This window comes from Dasypus novemcinctus, chromosome 1 (genome assembly GCF_030445035.2).
Source record: "Dasypus novemcinctus isolate mDasNov1 chromosome 1, mDasNov1.1.hap2, whole genome shotgun sequence".
NCBI lineage: Eukaryota > Metazoa > Chordata > Mammalia > Cingulata > Dasypodidae > Dasypus > Dasypus novemcinctus.
Genome location: NC_080673.1, coordinates 193,358,469 through 193,377,019, shown reverse-complemented (window position 1 = coordinate 193,377,019; position 18,551 = coordinate 193,358,469). Strand labels below are relative to the sequence as shown.

At 47.2% G+C, this 18,551-nt stretch overlaps 1 protein-coding gene across 10 annotated transcripts in view; it reads right to left on the bottom strand.

The window, feature by feature from the left end:
* Nucleotides 1-18,194, bottom strand: part of PROM1 (prominin 1) — a 130,841-nt gene extending 112,647 nt beyond the window's left edge. For 4 of the 10 annotated variants that reach the window (XM_004455236.5, XM_004455240.5, XM_004455241.5 and 1 more), the window contains exons 1-2: nucleotides 17,597-17,955; nucleotides 9,933-10,366 (exon numbers count right to left, since the gene is read on the bottom strand). In XM_004455236.5, coding sequence (XP_004455293.1) covers nucleotides 9,933-10,155 — 223 coding nt within the window. In that variant the 5' untranslated portion in view covers nucleotides 10,156-10,366; nucleotides 17,597-17,955. Of the gene's footprint in view, nucleotides 1-9,932; nucleotides 10,367-17,274; nucleotides 17,387-17,596; nucleotides 17,956-18,112 lie in introns of those variants that run through there. The other 6 variants (XM_004455237.5, XM_071217196.1, XM_058300659.2 and 3 more) reach the window with 4 other exon arrangements.
* Nucleotides 18,195-18,551: the final 357 nt, after the last annotated feature.

Sequence of the window (18,551 nt, the reverse complement as noted above, 5' to 3'; positions counted from 1 at the left end):
GCTAAAAAAGACTTCAGCAAAGTGGCAGAAGAAAAGATCAGCATGCAAAAATAAAAAATCAGAAATGTTTCTGTATACTAGTATTGAACAATCTGAGGAGGAAATCAGGAGGAAAATTCCATTTACAATAGCAACAAAAAGATGCAAATACCTAGAAATCAATTTAACCAAAGAAGAATACAGAAAACTACAAAAGAAAACAATAGATAAATGGGACCTCCTCAAAATTAAACATATCCAATAAGGGTTTAATATCCATGATATATAAACAGATGCTATAACTCAACAATACAAAGACAAATGATCTGATTAAAAACTGGGCAAAGACTTGAATAGACATTTATTCAGAGAAGAAATATAAATAGTGAAAAAACGTTCAACATCACTCGCAATTAGAGAAATGCAAATCAAAGCTACAATGAGATATCATTTCATACCTATTAGAATGGGCCCTAATAAAAAGACAGAAAACTACAAATGTTGGAGAGAATGTGGAGAGAGAGGAACACTTATGCACTGTTGGTGGGGATGCAGAATGGTACATCCACTGTGGAGGACTGTTTAGCAGTTCCTAAAGAAGGTGAATGTAGATTTGCCATGTGACCTGGCAATACTACTGGGTATATACTCAGAAGAACTGAGAGCAGTGCCACAAACAGACATCTGCACACCAATGTTCACAGAGCCAAAAATTGGAAACAACCCAGGTATCCATCAACAGATGAATGGATAAACAAACTGTGGTATATTCACATGAAGGAATTATTATGCAGTTGTAAGAAGAAATGAAGTTGTAAAGCATATGACAACATGGATGAACCTGTAGGACATTATGTTGAATGAAGCAAGCCAGACACAACAAGACAAATAATGTATGATTGCTCTACTATGAACTAAATATAGTGTGTAATCTCATGGAGTTAATAACTTGAGTATGTGTCATCAGAAAATGGAAAGACATTGGAGAATGGAAAGCTGAGGGTTAATATGTAAAGAATTGGTAAAAAGAATATGTGTTAATCTTTCTAAATGAAAAGAAAAGGTGAAAGCCCAACATGTTTGTAACTAACAATACTATTATACGGTATGAAAGTGGTTTAAAAGGAAAGTCTAAAGTCATGTATATTACTAAATGGAAAGCTAAAAATATAAGGAGGCTGTAGTTTCCTTAAAACTGCATGTGAAATATGAATATGAGTAAAATCGCATATTTGACTGTTTTTCTTTGAAACTGAACAAATGTATGTTAACACAAGACATTAATATCAGACCAAAAAAAAAAAAAAACACCACACACATTATGCTAAATGAAAGAAACCAGACACAAAGTACTATATATTGTATGGCTCCATATATATAAAATATAAGTATTAATCAATTTATAAAGATGAAACTAGATTAGTGGTGATGTAGGGCTGGCGAAGCAACTGCTAAGGGGTGCGGAGTCTTTCTTTTTGGAGTAATGAAATTGTTCTAAAATTTTTTGTGGTGATAAATGTACAACATTGTGATTACACTAAAAGCCACTGACTATATACTTTGGATAGAATGTATGGTATAAGAATATATCTCAATATATTCTTATAAATAATTTTGTAAGAATAGCCAGAAATAGCAGCTATGTGCAGCAGGAGAAGCATAGAGAGATTGAGAAATGAATAATTTTCTTGTCTGTCCGTTTTTTGTTTATTATTGAAATAATGAAAATGCTCTAAAAATGAAAATGCTTTGATAATGATTGAAGGATAAAGGCACAACTATGTGATTATATCAGAATCACGGATTGTACACTTTGGATGAATTATATGCTTTTTTAATATGTATCAATAAAATTGATTTGCTTAAGAAAGAAAAATGATCTGCTTGGTACATTCACTTTGGAAAACTGTTTGGTAGTAATACTAAAAGTGAAAAAAATTCACACCCCGTGGCCTAACAATTCACTCCCAGGTAAATACCCAACATTTAAGCGTGTACACAGAGTAACCAAAAGGAACACACCAAAGCCTTCATCACAGCACTATGCCAAATGGCCCCAAACTGGAAACCCCTCAAATGCCAACCCAATGGAATGGATAAACAAATTACGCTCTATTCACCTACTAGAAGAGAATAAATATTTAAGCTATGTGCAATAATATGGACAAGTCTCACAAATAAAGTTGGGAGAGTGGCTGGGGCAGTGACCAAGGGCAAGAGAAAGTTCTCTGAGAGCTGGTTTTTTTCCTTGATTTTATGCTAATTACACACAGATGTGTGTAGTTAGTGAAAAGTCAACAAGTTGTCAACTTATGTGTACATTTCTGTATGCACATTATACCATGACACTTATGCCTTTTAAAACTTGAAGAAAAAAAATTAGGAGATTCTGGTTCAGCGGACAGTGGGTCTTGGGTTAGGCCCAAGAATGTGCATTTCTAACACATTCCCAGGTGATGCTGATGCTGTAGATCCAAAGGCCACTAGAGTCTAAACCTGCACAAGCATTTCCAGGGAACAGGCTCAGCAGCCTGCCTACACTCCCCAGCTTGGTTCTGGTTACAGATTTCCTAAGTGACGCCCACTCTGCGCTGTGTACAAAACCCAGGCAGATGTGCTCGCATGATAGGACAGTTTGAATTTTACGGACCCTACCTTCAGGCCACTTTCTGATGAGCCTCTGTCTCTGCTAACCTCACCCAGGCCTCTGCTTGTCAGTTCCCTCCTGGGGACATGCTCTCCTCCACTTCTTTCCACACCCTCAAGGCTCGGTTTCAATGCTACTTCCTCCAGGAAGTCTCCCCGGATTGCTCCACACTGTGCCACAGTTCAGAGCTCACAGTGACCATGGATCATCGTGCCCTGTGTCATCGTTGCCTGGGGGGGGGGGGGGGGGTGGAATTCCCCTCAGCTGCACTGTCAAGACTCTTGGGAGCAGGAGAGCCAAGTCAGCATCCTCTCTGTAGCATCTGCCCAACAGCACTGGTCTTGGCACCCAGTGAAAGCGCACTACATATTTTCAGAATCGAGATGCAAGCACTTGGAATCGGACAGCCAGGTTTAAGTCGAGTTCCATTGTTTTCTAGAAACATGACCCTGGGCATGTCACCTAGTCTCTCTGAGCCACATGGGGTTACTGGGAGAACTAAAGGAGCATAAAGTAAAGGCCAAGCCCGTACTTGTTCTTTCGGCCATGGGTCACCACACATGAGATGAATGTAATGGCTTTTAATAAATAGGGATTTTATACATTCGTATGTTAAAGAATTACAGGGCATTTACTACAGCAGGCACTAGCCTAAGTGCTTTATAAATATTATTCATGTAAATATTGTGATGACCCAAAAAAGTAGGTACTATTATTATTTCCATCCTACAGAGGGAAAAACTGAGGAAGAGAGGTTAAGTAACTTGCCCATGGCCACAGAGCTGGTAAGCAGCAGAGCCACGATCCACCACAGCAGTGGCTCCAGAAAGCAGGCTCTTCACTAGTGCTCATTTCTGAACCCAGATCCCAGACAAGCCAGGGGTCCCAACAGGCCTGCCTAAAGCCCTCTCCTGGTAACCCCCATCCCACCCCACAGTTCTGATCTAGCAGTGCCCGGGACGCACCAAGCTGTACAGCTGCCTCTCCAAGCACAAATCCTAAGACTTCTGTTTGACTCAACCCCAATGGACAAGAGCATGTTCATACCGTGTTGGTTCATCCAGCAGATGCGGGGTGCCCTCTCTTCAAGCTCATACTTAATCTCTTGTTTCCTGCATGTATCTGGGGGCTCCTAAAAGGGCTCCATTACTGGAGAGCAGGAGAGCAGGAAGCTTTTCTTTGGGTGTCTTCCGTGGGCTTGGCACACATTTCCCAGAAGTGTACAGCCTGCCTCTCATTTATTTATGGAAAGGTAGGACCACATTTCAGCAGGATTTTATAGGCAAGGTGAAGGATCATTGTCAGACAGGATGAGTTTAGTTTGCTACAAAAGCTGTACTATGAAGCTAAAGACACGGTAGGAGGATTAAGTGCCATGGACATGTCGCCTTCCCACCCAAAGGCACCTCCCACTCACAAGTCATTGGAGACTGTAAAACGCAATTTGTGCAACAGATTTCCTTCTCCATGGAGGCAACAAGGTGCAGTTTGGGTCAAACCCTGGCTCAGCCACTAAGCCTCCATCTGCGTGACCTGGGAACAGCCCCTGAACCCAAGTGGCTCTCCTTAGCAACAGAACAAAGTGGAGGGGCTAAGCCTAGATTCTAGAGCCAGCCTGCCTGGATGGACCTGCCTCTGCTGCAAACTAACAGTGGGACCTTGGGCAAGTTTTTTCACTTCTCTGGGCCTTGGCTTCTGCCTCCATAAAGTAAGAGTAATAAGAGCACCCAGCTGATAGAGCTGTTGAGTTCCATCAGGCACATGTAAGAGTGGCTCTGACAATTGTTTGGATGAACAGAGAGGCCAGCTGTAGACGGCCCCACATAGTGACTGTACAGGGGAGGCAGATCAAGATATCAGTCCTTTTGCCTTCCGACCTGAATTAGAGCCAGCCCTTGCCAATGAGTCAGATGAGCCAAGGGAGACAACGCCAGCTTTGTGTGAATTACCTAAAAGCATGCAGGCGCTAGAGTGCGGTTCTACGTGGACGTTAGAACAGACAGGCCTGTGCCGCCACCCCTTTCCTGGACTGCCTCTCTGCCTCTGATGCCATGGTGAGGGAGGTGGCTTGCAGCGGCCAGGTCTACACAGTGGGACTCTGGCCACAGATGACCAATGGGTCCGTGGCTGGCAAGTGGCCAGGGTGGGCCAGAGGCCCTCCCTGAGAATTTGGAATTGAAACTGTAAGAGAAAGGGCTGTCAGCCACTCGCCAAGAAATGGCCTGACCTACAAAGCTGGCAACCGGTTTCCCACCCTGAGGTGCGGGGCGCCAGACAGAGGAAGGAAGTGGGGAAATGCAGAGAAGAGGCGAGATGAGAGAGAGTCCAGGAAGGTCTGATTCCTGGTAGCTGCCTGCCTCGCTGACATCTATGAGATAACCTGGACTCTTAATGATAAACTCCCTTTTTTTGGTTCCCTTAGCTAATAGGTTTCTGCTACCTGCAACAGATGGAGCGCACACCTAAAATAACACCCTAATGGCACCTCCATTTCACAGAGAATCCAAGCTTACCTCCTCTTTCCTCCCCCTCCTGCCACTAACTACAAATCCACTCCCTCACCCACCAAATCCCAGGAGTAAATCAGATTAGCCTAAAACGTTTAAAAAAAAAAAAATAGGTCGACCATCCTGGAATCTAATTTAAAAACATATACCAACACAGGGTGGGAAAGAATTTAAGAGACTCTCTATAAAAATAAGAGCAGAGGAGTTTTGTGGTTTTGTTTTTTGGTTTGTTTGTTTTTGGTTTCTTTTGCCTGCTCCTTTAGAATGCCCATGGGTCATAATTTACACCAAATTCATCGTAGCCACACAAAATTGAAAAAGGCACCACTCACCATCCATGCCAGACATCTTCGGTGATGTGTGCATTTAATGTACAAAAATCACTATTTCCCGTAGCATCCCACAGTCGTTTTAAAGGCACAGTGGGAAAACAAAAGGTGAAAAAAAAAATCATACTGGAGAAATACCTAGTCCTGGAAGCCAGGGTTTCTCTCTCTGCCACTTGCAAATTGTGTACCTTAAACACATAACCTCTTTCTGACTTAGTCTCCCAATCTGTAAAGGGGATATAAAAAAAAAATAGCACCACCATCTGCCCCTCCCCCAAAGCTGTTTTGAAGAGCAAGCAAGTTAACACAGGGCAAGCCATAGTATCTGCCTTAAAGCAGATGCTGATAACAGCAGGAAAGACAGTTGTGGAGGAAAACAAGAGCCTGTTAGATGTAGATACTTTTGGAGGAGTTAAGACCACTCAGTAAACCAGCAAGGCACTGACATCCTGGCCTCCAAGGCTGGTTCGCCTATAAGGGGACACAGCCCTCTGAAGCGCACCAGTAATGGAACTGCTTCTTAGGTGGGTAGCTCCATCTAGAATGTTCCCAAGGGAGCAGCAGCAAGGACATTTTACTGATCCCTCCTGGAGACACCTTATTCCTGCATTCACTCCCTACCCCAATCTTGGCATCAAGTTTGGTCAATTCTGCCTCTCAAGTAGCAACTTTAATAGCAGGTACATTTATGGAGGATCTCAGTGCCTCTCAAGCATGATTCTTAAACATACGCTTTACATGCATCATCTCACTTAAGTCTCACAGATAAACGCAATGCAGTGGGTGATGATTATCTTCATGGTACATCTAAGAGAACGGAGGCCAAGGACTTGCCCAAGATCACTCTGTAGGGAACAGGCCAGAGGTCGGATCTGAACCAAGCTCTTTGGACCCCAAATGGATATTGGCTCCATGTCCCCCATTCCCTTTGCCTCCCTCTGGACTACTGCAGGAACCGCCAGACAGGTCTCCCAGCTAGCACTCCTCCTCCCTGTGCTCTATCCAAACAAGCTGATATCATCTTCCTAAGTCCATTCTACTTACACTCTGACTCACAGACACAGCCCGGTGCCCCATAGAAAGCTGGAGCTGCCAATAAACGCTTGCAAATGAATGAATGAATGAATGAATGAATGAATCCTCCACCCAAACATTGTCCGTGCTTCCTTCCCTCTCCAAAACTGCCCAGCCAGGCTCTGGGTCCACCTAATCTGGGCAGATATATTCTAGAACACCCTCCCTCACCCCATATTTGAGCCACAGTCTCCTCCATTCCCCGAACAGGCTGCTCCCCTTGCCTGGAACACCCTTTGCTCGACTCCCCTGGTCATCCTGCCACCAACCCCCTTTCCGAGGTTGAATAAATGAACAAATGACTCCTCCCAAATGTAAGGAACCCCTCTCTTAGCCGGCCTAAGCACAGTGCATTCTGTTGTTCGAGCGGCTTCAAGACAAGACAGGTCCTTAAGAAATACCAGAAGCCGGGTTCTAGAGCACATTTTGCCGGATTGTACAACTAGTTACCTGTGCCCTGGTCTAATCTAAACTAATCTCCACTTCAGCCCAGGAAGTAGGCCTTTGTCTTGAGTCCCAGCTGAATAAAACCTATCCATTGTGTATTTACAAGACTACAACAAGGACATGCCTTAGGAGAATTAATGCAAAATCTGGTATACCATTTTGGGTGGACACAGGATGGAAAAGTAATTCCCCAATCAAATGGCATAAAAGAGGGAGCCCGAGCTCCAGAGCCCCTTCTTCCTCTTTCACCAGCACTGGGACTTTGCGTCCAGAGCTCCTTGACTTTTCCTGGAATAAAGAGCTTATCTATAAAATGCTATTTTCTATGACTTCACAGAGAACTTGTCCTCAGGTTGTCTGTTTTAAATAAGGTACTAGCTATTAAGAAGTAATCAATCCCCCAGCCTGCTACCTCCCCCCGTTTCTTTCCTCGTCTTCAATTGTGAAGGTATCTACCTATGATTTGGTGCTTAAGGAATAAACTGGCCCAAACCTTTTCCAAGCCTTGATTTCTTGTATTTGTCCTTGATGTTGCAAGACATCCAGTGGGCCCTTTGAGACTATTCTGAAACCTAGTAACTAGGCAAAAGAATGCAAGTTGTCAAATGGTAAAAGAAAATCAACACTCCAAGAAATTACCTGTTAAATTTAATACTACATGCTTTTAACAACTTAAAAGACTTTTTTTCGTTGAAGGGTTGGCTTTAAGCCTAGTTATCATCCGGTCTACTGCTAAAAATTTTGGGAATTTTTTTTCCCTAAGTAATAAGTATTGATGAAGGTCAAGAAACAAATGAGGTGATCCTCAGATTACATTAGGATTTAAATTCTTTTCATGCCTCTTCCTATACAAATAATGATGCTGGAGTTTGTAACCCTAGAATGCATCAGAAGTTTTATGCAAAGCTAAAGGACGTCTTCTAACCTGACCAACTGAGTGAAAGACATAAAATGATGCTTTTGCTTATAAAATAATTATGAAGTATCTTTCCTCTGAAATCAAGAGGGAGAAAAACAGAAAGAGATTTGGAAAGAGATTACAGGATTACCTAATCACATGATATGTCTTAAAATGGTCCCTGTGATGTTTCCGGATCTTTTTGAAGTAATTATAAACTCATTAAATAACTGAATTTTAGGTCTTTTAAACAAAAACACAAAGAAACCAAAACTAAAGACATTAGTAGACATTTGCTTTTTCAATAACTTTTACACTGAATCTTCAAATAAACAATGAATTTCTATTCAACATAAATAAATAAAATCAATTTATTTTCTACGTCCGCCCTTTGGGCTACCAAATTTAAGCTTTTAAGCAGTAGCATAAGAAATACAATTAGGGAAGCAGACTTGGCCCAATGGATAGGGCGTCTGTCTACCACATGGGATGTCCATGGTTCAAACCCCCAGCCTCCTTGACCCGTGTGGAGCTGGCCCATGCGCAGTGCTGATGTGCGCAAGGAGTGCCATGCCATGCAGGGGTGTCCCCCGCGTAGGGGAGCCCCATGCACAAGGAGTGTGCCCTGTAAGGACAGCCGTCCAGTGCGAAAGAAAGTGCAGCCTGCCTAGGAATGGCACCACATACATGGAGAGCTGACACAACAAGATGACGCAAAAAAAAGAAGCAAAGATTCCTGTGCCACTGACAACAACAGAAGTGGACAAAGAAGAACACGCAGCAAATGGACACAGAGAACAGACAACTGGGGCGGGGTGGGGGAAGGGGAGAGAAATAAATAAAATAAACCTTGGAAAAAGAAAAGAAATACAATTAGTTCAAGACTCCTCAATGAAAGAGCTCGGAGTGATTTTATTTCACAAAATCAAACTTTAAACTAATTTTAAAAACTGTAATCTATGCTTGAAACTGGTTTCTTAATCTGCGTAAATGTTTAAAAATTCAAATTTTACAAAGGTATTTTAATGAAAATCTATAAACTGCCCATAATATAAGTGATGACGAACATATCCTCTCACACACAGAGTAGCAGCTGATCAGCTATGAAAAATGATAAAGATTACTACAAATTTTATAATTATTAGTAATCAACAAAAGTATTCAAATCTTTACAGTTTATAGAACAAGCCTGGGGTAGAACTAACATTAAGCTCATCAAAACTTTGCGCTGCCAAAGCCTAGTAACAGACGCTTCCCACAGACAGTTTTCAGCCCATTATCTATTCAGATAAACACCTATCTTGGAGACTTTCAAATACTGGAGAGTAGGTCAACAAAGATAAGAAGCCCCAAGAACAAAGAGCAACGTCCAACAAGAGTGCTGAGCCTCAGGACTTCCTTAGAGGTGCCCCTCCCTCTCTCACACCCAAACTCTCACAACCGAAACAAACAGTTAACCAGGTAAACAGGTTTTGGACAGGCCTGTCCTTGCCTTAAGCAATGTCGAAACTGAATTTTGTGGTGGACAGAGCTAAATAAATTTCTAACTGTTAGCAGGGCCAGAGATGTTAAGTAATTATTAACTTTTCTGTTGACGATGGAGAATTTGCATTTTTACTCTCAGATTATTTTTGATATGCATTTTAGAATAACACATTGCTCTAAAAACAAGAAGGGTAGGGAGCAGGAAGGAGGAGGGGAGAATAATTAAAAAACCAACACTACAATACAGCATGATTCCATTTCTTAAAATCACATATTTAAGCTAAGTCTTTACCTCCTGCTCCTGTGCAGTGCAATCACTTTGAGATTCATACTTTAAAATGTTAGACAAATCATGTACTGATTGTATTGCCATTTAAAAGGCAATCATATATAGACTGTACCTTCATTAAAAGGCATGTATGGGGAAGCAGATATAGTTCAGCGGCTGAGCACCTGTTACACATATAGGAGGATCAATCTCCGGTACACCTCATTTAAAAAAAAAAAAAAAGGCCTGTGCGTGTGTCTGAAGATAAATCCTATCTTTGCCCACAGTTGGCACTTACCTTCCGGGAACTCATGGGGCTGCACCACGTGAAGAAAGCCCTGCACCATTCGAAAGAGACCTCCGATGGGGCCAGCTTTTGAAACGCCTTTGGTCTCGTAGTTCACTGAAGGCAACTCAAAACTTGAAACCTCAGGCATCTCCGTGGGCAAAGGCGGCGCTTTTGAAATGGTATTCCCACACAGGTATCCCAGCAGCAGTAGGAAGCTGAGTACGAGGGCCATAGCTAGCAAGAGCCCTGAAACATGAGGTAGAATTGGGTGCCTCCGGCCTCAGAGGTTCCAGAAATCTTCAATCAGTTTAGGAAGAGCCTTCCTGGTCAGGAAAGGCACCGTGGATCTGCAGAATTGTCAGATTTGTGGCTGGACCAGCAGGCAGCAAAGGATGCTTCTAGAAGAGCGTTTTCCTAGGGTTCAGTGTCTCAAGGCACCATCCCTGGCAGAGAGAGAAAGGGCAGCGAGTCACTAACTCATGCAATGTGCCTCCACCTGGAGCTTCCAGGGAGGAGGCGGCAAAGCTTTAGAGCAGGTGCTTGGGGCTAATCCCAGTGGGCCTGCTCCACAGCCACAGGGGAGGGGCTAGGAGAGCCAGGATTCAGACAAGGACCTTCCTCAAGGGGCAGGCTTTGACCACAGACCCTTTATGGTTTGAGAAACACCAGGTAATGTAGAGAAGGCATAGAAGTAAACACGAATTGAGCACTTACTCTATTCCAGACACTGCTCTACATGTTTAAGGCATTATCCCATTTTGCAGATGAGGAATGAGGCAGAAAGGATTTCAGGGACTCGATCTCTTTAGAGATACATCTTACTCTGCCTGATAGTCTATATATTTGCTCACTGACCTTATATCAAACGTGCCCCTCTCCACCTCGCCGCCAGCCCAAACTCGAAGGGCACGACCTCAAGGCCAGAGGGACTCAGCTCTTCCATGTGATGCTAAAGTCTGTTGGAATTGGTTCTAACAAGTTCACCAGGTAATACTGATGTCATGAACCTGATGTCATGAACCTGAATCAGATGGATGAACCTTTCGGATATTGCGTTGAGTGAATTAAGTCAGACACAAAAGGACAAATATTATATGGTCTCACTAATATGAACTAAATACGATGAGTAAACTCATGGAGGTGAACTCTAGAGTATAGATGACTAGGAAACAGAACATGCATTGAGAATGGAAGCTGATGCTCAATTTATGTAGAATTTTTAATCAGTTTTATTGTAAATGTGTGGACATGATTAGAGTTGATAACACATTATAGTGAGTTATAACTAAATCTGCTGATTTACAAATGTGATTATGGCTAAAAGAGTTAGTCTGGGCATGTAATATTTCAATTGAAAGGAAGCTAGAGAATAATCTAGGGACCATATAACATCCAATGGTAGATGAGGATTGTGGTTTATAGTTAAAGAATGTTCTTTTACAAATGTTAAAAATATGGTGATACATGGGAAATTTACAACTAATGTAACTTACAGATGATAGTTAATAGTAATATTGTAATATTTTTGCAGCAGTGGCAAAGAATTAGATAAATCAATTCTAAGGGAAACCACGGGGTAGGGGATAAGGGGTATGGATTTTTCCTTCTGGAGCAATGAAAACGTTCTAAACTTGACTGAGGTAATGACAGCACAACTCTGTTAACAACACACTGTGTGATGAATATAAGCGCCACTGAGTATACACTTTGAATAGATTCCACAAAGTGTGGGACCACATAACACAAAGAATCCTGTGGTAGAAGATGGACTCTCAGAACAAATATTAGAATATTCTCTCATGAACTATATAACAAGTATTTAATAGTAATACAGGGTGTTCATAACCACGAGGACTGGGGGAAAAATACACCAAATGTAAGACATTGGCTATAGAGGTAATGTTTTGATGATGCTCTTTCACAGTCTGCAACACTGTTTCACAACTATGCAAGGTGCTGGTGGTGAGATGATGTATGGGAGGCATGTATGGTGATATGCATGTTTATTTTATAAGCTCACAACTTTTACAATACACTTTATTGTTTATGCATGTTCATGTATGAATGTTAAACTTCTAAAAATAAAGCTACTGCCTTGACAATTCAGGGTCCAGGAGAGGAAGCACGGGGTGGGGGGGGGGGGAAGGGTCCTGGCCACCCCCTGGGAAGAAAGCAGCAGGAATCCTACAAGGAGTGCCCAATAGTGTCCAGTGAGGGGAATGGAAGCTGGCACCGTTCCCCTCCACGGTGGGCCCTGCTGACTCGCGTTTCTATCCCTGGAGCCTAATGCAGGTGTAGCACACAGTTGGTGATTAATAAGTGCTTGCTGAATATAAAAATACACAAACTAAACTGATTTCCTCATGTCATCTCGTGAGGTTAGGTGAGTCCAAGCAGAACCTCGAAGTAGGAACCGGCATGCACTGCTCTGCCTCTCGTCTGGCCTTCAGAAACATCCCAAGCTTATCTGCTAAGTTAGGATAACTGAGTCCTGCGTGCTTCTGAAGCGCACATTGTGAGATGGGGGAGAGGGAGCAAGCAAGAAAGTGATACGAGAAAAAAGAAAGGACAGAAACAAAGTGACACTGCACTCATTTCACAAGGGGCCCAAGGCACTCCCTACCTTTATTCCACTGAGGCAAAGCAAGCTCCAGGCAGCTATTTGAAGATCTGAAATCTAAGGGATTAGTGCCCCCCTCCCTAGAGCCCCATCTTCTCCATTCCTTTCCCTTCCAGTTGGTTCTGCACTGCGCTACCAATAGGTGGGGAGACCTTCAGCTCTCCCTTTACCAAAGCCCAGCCGCTCAGGTCGCCACGGGGCTCCCAGGAGGAGCCTCCTGACCGCAGGCAGGGTCTGGGCCCTCCACTCCTCAGCACACCCACAGGCCATGTGGCTGTTTCCAAAGGACTCCGTCTCCCTGCTGGGCCGCCGCCACCACAGACAACCTGACACTGAGCTCTGACAGGCTCTACGCTCTCACTGCTTCCACTGGGAAATCACTGTTTTGCACATTTAAACACAAGTGTGTTCTGCTTCATCTTCAAATTGTTTCCAGAGAGAATAAATGATAAAAAAGGAAACAAAGGAAGTTAGCTTTGCAAGCCCCCTCCGGAAACCCTCAGGGCTGCAAAAGCTGGGAAGATTTTAAAGGAAAGGGTGTATTTGGTTACTCTAGTGGGATGGGAGTGCCCTCCCCAAAGCAGGCAGGCAGGCGCCACACACGTCACACATACCCGCATGTAGCCACCACACACGTACATACACCACACTACCACACACATGTACACATCAGAAAGGTACACACACCACATACACAGTCTCGGCTCACACACTCCCATACACCACATTCACACACGACTCTCACCATACACTCCTCACATCACACATGCATACACCACACACAGTGTCACCTTGCATCACACACACATACCACACACATACATATCTTCATACCCACACACTCACACACCACCCTCAACTCACAATACACCCCACACACGCCACCTATGAACATATACCCCACACCCCACACTCACAACACACACATACTCACACACCCCACACTCGCCCCTTATCTGGTTTTCTTTGCTGAAGGAGGACATGAAGAGAGCGAAGCCCCGGGCACAGCAGCTGGAAGGATTAAAGGCTCTGCTGCTGAGAAAGGCCGCGTCACGGTCATGCCACCAAGTCTCAGCCAGGGTGGGGAGAGACAGCAGGAGGCCCGTGGGAGTGCTATGAATAAACAGGCCCTCAAACTCCCTCGGTGCCAAAGCAGGGAAGGGAAATCCCAAGGGAAACGAGACGCCACTGCTCACTGCTGCGACAGAGCTAGACGCAGACGGAGCTGCATGTCCAGATTTCCTGGCATCTTGCTTTAAGGTGTAGGTCCCTCTGAAATGTCAGAGATTGTAAGCAAATACTAAAATCTATGGTCAAAGCTCCAGGCCACTGAAAGGGTCAAAATCAAAAAGGAGGAAGTTTTCACTGGCTGTGCCAAAAGGTAAGGCCGAGACACACACCTCCAGACCCCGCTAGGTGCCCAGGGAACTGCCAGGTAAAATCCAGGGGAGCTCCGGGTGGGCAAACGTCAGCATCAGCCTAAAATGGGGTGTTTCTGAGGATGAGGCCCACTAATCTGGACTTTTAACAAACTCTCCTGGAGACGGAGCCCTAGGACAAGTAAAGTTTGAGAAACAGCTCCTGGAGTATCTGCCTGGCAATTCACCCCACTGTCCAGGACACCTCAAGGTTCCCCAACACAACTGCGGGACATCAGACGGAAGTCGAAAGCTCCTCAAATGCCCTTCTCGAACTGTGCCAAGCTGGTCTGGCCCAGGCGTTCTGCAGAGCCCCTGATGTTGGCATCCCTGCACCCCCAGCATCCAGCTCAGGGCTGACACACAGTAGGCACTCCAAAAGACTCGCTGAAATAAAATGGAGGAGAGGGAGAGAAAGGACAACACAAAGGGTTGTTTTTACCTATTTCAAAATTGTACCAAGCATTTGTTGCTCACTGGCACTCTCAGAACCTCTGGAAGGAAGGTGGATGCTGGAATGCTCTACAGCTATTTTCTCCACCATAGGAAGCAGGTCTCTCCTCCAGAATTCACCCAAAGCAGAAGAGATTGTCTACAAGTAGGGATGGGGGGTGGGACACCATCTGCTGGGACCCTCAGCTTTGCAGGACTTTGAAAACTGCTTCCCAAAGGAACATTCCTTTAAAAAGGCACTAGGTTAAGCAATAAGGCAGTTTCTCCATTTGTCCGGTCTTTGGGGCAGAGTTTCCTGGTTTCCATTCGAAATGCACTGAATCCAAACTGGGAAAGGAGCCCAAGAACATGACATTAAAATTAAAAAAGAAAAACATCTCACATGATTCCAGGCCTTGAATCCAGAGAACAGGGCTTCAACAGACCCTAGTCTAAAAGCAAACATGGTGACCAAGGGGCTTCATTTCTTCTTTTCCCTTTTGATAGGATGTCTCAAAATCTTTATTTTAAAAGGATATCTGTATGTGACGTCAGGCACCTGGGTTGGTTGGGTTTTTTTTTCGGGGGGGGGGGGGGCCTAGGGGTAGGTAGGGCTCCCCAGGCTCTACACCCACCTCTGTGAGTCCTGTGGGAAGCTGCTGAGGTGCCCAAACCATGCAGCCCCAGTGGCCGGTAATCCAAGCTCGGGCACTGAGAGGCTTCCTCCGGGCCTGGACATGGGAGTGGCAGGGGGACAGCATCTAATTCATTCTAGTGATGGTGGTGGCAGTCCACACCACCAACCAGGTGTCCTGTCGCCTCCTGGGTCCAAGGTCTGGGTTCCCAAGCCTGGCTAGCCAGCCTTGCTGCCACTTGCTGCCACTAGGACACCCAGTACCCAGTCTTCCAAGAAGTCCCCTCTGGCTAAAAGTAGCCAAAATTGGTTTCTATCATTTGTAACAAAGTGTCTTGACCCTGACACATTTCACAAAGAAGCCCTTGGTTGGCAAAACCTATTTCCTTCCTTCCTATTTTGCACAGTACTCACAAAACAACACCTGGCTTTAAGTTTCATTATTTTCAACCTGTTCTTTAAGGCACTTGTTCATTTCACTACAATAAAACAGAAATTGTCCAGCATGGAAATCAATAAGGAAGTTCATAAAAAAAAAAAAAAATAGGAGGTACACAAAATAAAACAAAGGGCACTGCTACAGAGACCACCACCACGCAGGCGCAGGAATCTGGGCCACTTACTACCTTCACCAGGGTGGGCAGGTGCTACGTTTTCCAAGCTTTCAGGTGTGAGCTAACAGGAACAGCACCTGGCACCCAGCTGGCATCATTACAGAGTCGATACTGCTACTGCTAGCATCAGTACTCAGCTAAACTCGACCATGACCCCTGGGCTCATCCTGACACTGTAGGGGGACACTGCAAAAAAAAAAAAAAAAAACTCACACAAGCCAGTGAGAAAAGACCACTGGTAACTCCACTCAAGTTGATTCACATGAAGCTGCCGATATTCATCTGTCTTTGATCCACAAAGACCGGCAATTTCATCTGGTACAAGTTAACATATTGCCACAGTGATTCAATCCCGAGTGTGTCCAAAAAGGGCCTGAGGAGTTGGGGGTGGATTTCAAGGACCCCAATCATTCACCTGCTTATCTCAACAAAGGTCCACTGCCATCCACCAGGAACAGAGAAAGGGGTTTTTAGCGCCTTCCTGAGCCTGGTCTCAGGAAAGGTCAGCAGCGCCCGCGAGCTCCACCAGCAACCTGTTGCCGCAGAGCTTGGGGACGCCGGCTTTCCCGAGCCTCTCTCCCATGTATGGTCAAACCGGGTCCTCTCCTTCCCGGGCTCCCCCTCCTCAGGAGCCATTCCCGATATGCAGGACCTAAATAAACGGCGGCGAGGCGGGCGCGGGAAGGGAAGAGACCCAGGACGCCGCCGCCACCTGGGGAAGGGGGTGGCCCGGGGAACGTGGCTGCCCGGAGCGCGTCCGCGCCAGTTCCCGGCGGCGGCCCCCACTGGGCACCGGTGAGAACTTTCCAGTAGAAAAGGGTCCCGAGCTACGTCCCCCGGACCGGATTCCCGGGCCCCTGTGCGCACGGGCTCTCACGGAAACCGATCCCGGACCCCCGACTCCAGGGCAGCGGCGAAGCTCTTCCTCTCTCCACGTTCCCTTTGTTTCGGCCCGCCCGGACTAGCGGGATACACCCTGAGCACCCCAGGTCTCGAGCCGGTGCTCGCCGGAGGTCTCCGCGCCGTGTACCCCGAGGAGTGGAGGGGGCTTGCAAGGCAGGGGTGCGCGCTTTCCCATGGACGAGGGGAGGGGGCCTGCCTTTGGACCGCCATGGCGAAACGCCCCGACTCCCACTTCGGCTCGGTCTTGCCCCGCTCCTGCCCCGGCCCGTGGCACCGCGTCCTCCAGCTGGCAGACCCGAAGCAGCTTGGCCCCCTTCCGCACGCACACGGGGAGGCTGGGTGCCCCGCGCCCCCCACCCCGCACCCCAACCCCGGCGCCTCGCCCACCGCAGAACAGTTCCCAAGCCCCCCGGGCAACCTCCCCTCGGTCCTCGGTCTCCCCGACAGCGACCCCGGGAAGTCCGCCTGCCCGGGCCCTGGAACCCGGTGGGACACCAAAGAGACCCGAGTGGCGCGGCGCGGACCACCACGCGGCCGGGAAAGTTGGCGCGCACCCGCGCCCTGCCCGGGTCTCGGGCCCGCAGGCCGCCGGCACCGCCTCGCAGCCCCACCACCTGCGGCGGGGCCCGGAGGAGTGGCGGGGGGTCGAAGGAGAGGGGCGCCGAGTGCACCCCGCCCCTCTCAGCCCCGCAGCCGCCTCCCGGCTCCCGGCGAGGACGCGCCCACCTACCTTGCGTCCCGGCGGTCGCCGCAGCTCCCCTCCCGCGCCGGGCCCATCCGGCCCCCGCCCGGGAATGATTTCTGCGCGGGCTTCGGGGACCGCCGGGCCCGCTTCCTGAAAGCCCGCCCCGCTGCGGGGCGCGCTGGCCGGCGCGGGCGGCGAGGTGGCCGGACCCCGGCACGCGGCGGGTCCGGGGAGGACGCCTGCCCAGAAGGCGGGCGAGCGAGCGGGGCCCGGGGTGCCCCCGGGGACCTGCGGCCGCCTCCCCCGCTCCCGCGCCGGCACCTGGGGCCGGGCCGCCGGGATGGGAAGGTCCCCTTAGCACACTCACCCGCGGCGGGAGAGCTGAGCGCGCAGCCAGGTGCCGGGGGCTGTAAAGATCGCCGGGTTCCGGCCGCCGAGCCGGGGGCCCTGGACGCAGTCCCGGTCCGACCCGCTGGACAGCTTCGCCACCGCGCGCCGGGACACCCAACTGGGATGTGCGCTACACACGTTCCCTGCGGCGGGAGCCCGGCCCACCCCGCACGCCCTTCTGGCAACACCCACGCCTCCTCCACGCAGCCTGGGCCCTCTGCTTGGAATGCCGCTTCCCTCCCCAAAACGCCTCTCTCTGTTCCAACTAAACCACGACTCCTTTGGCTCCTCCCGGCCTCTCGAGAGCCTTCTCCTGCCATCTCCTCGTGCACGTTTGTTCTGGATTAGTTTACGAAAACAAAACGAAGCAAAATAAAAACCAAGTAAACTGTTTCCACAGAATATACCGGTTCACAACGCGAGTGGCTAGAGGTATAAAAACGGCACGAAGCGGTCGTTCCCCCCAAATAGTGGTATCAACTACAGCACGAACCTCTGTCTTCATTACTCAGTTCATATTGGGCTGTGAGCGGCTGGGAGGCTTGCGGCACGTCCTCCCCGCTGCTCAGCTGAGCGGTGGCAAACTTCTGCCAGAGGACTCACTCCCTTTCTAGACGCCCTCTCCAATTTCCACCTCGTGGAAATTGCTACTTTCGACCTTAAGTTAAAAATATTGTCAGGTAGGAGAAATAAGACGGAGGGAGGAAAGGAGCCTGCAGAAGGGTGTCTGTGGTGCTTTAAAAAAGTTCGTAATATGAATGGATGGACGGACGGACGGACGGACGGGCTGAGGGATGAATGATGGGCAGGAAACTTAGCCCAGTAGCTTTCACTTACCCCAGAATCTAGTATAAAGCAGGTGCTGGGGGAATGGGGTCTTTTGCTTGTTTTTAAAAGTTTAAGTTGATCTTTAATTTGCATTTTTCCAGGAC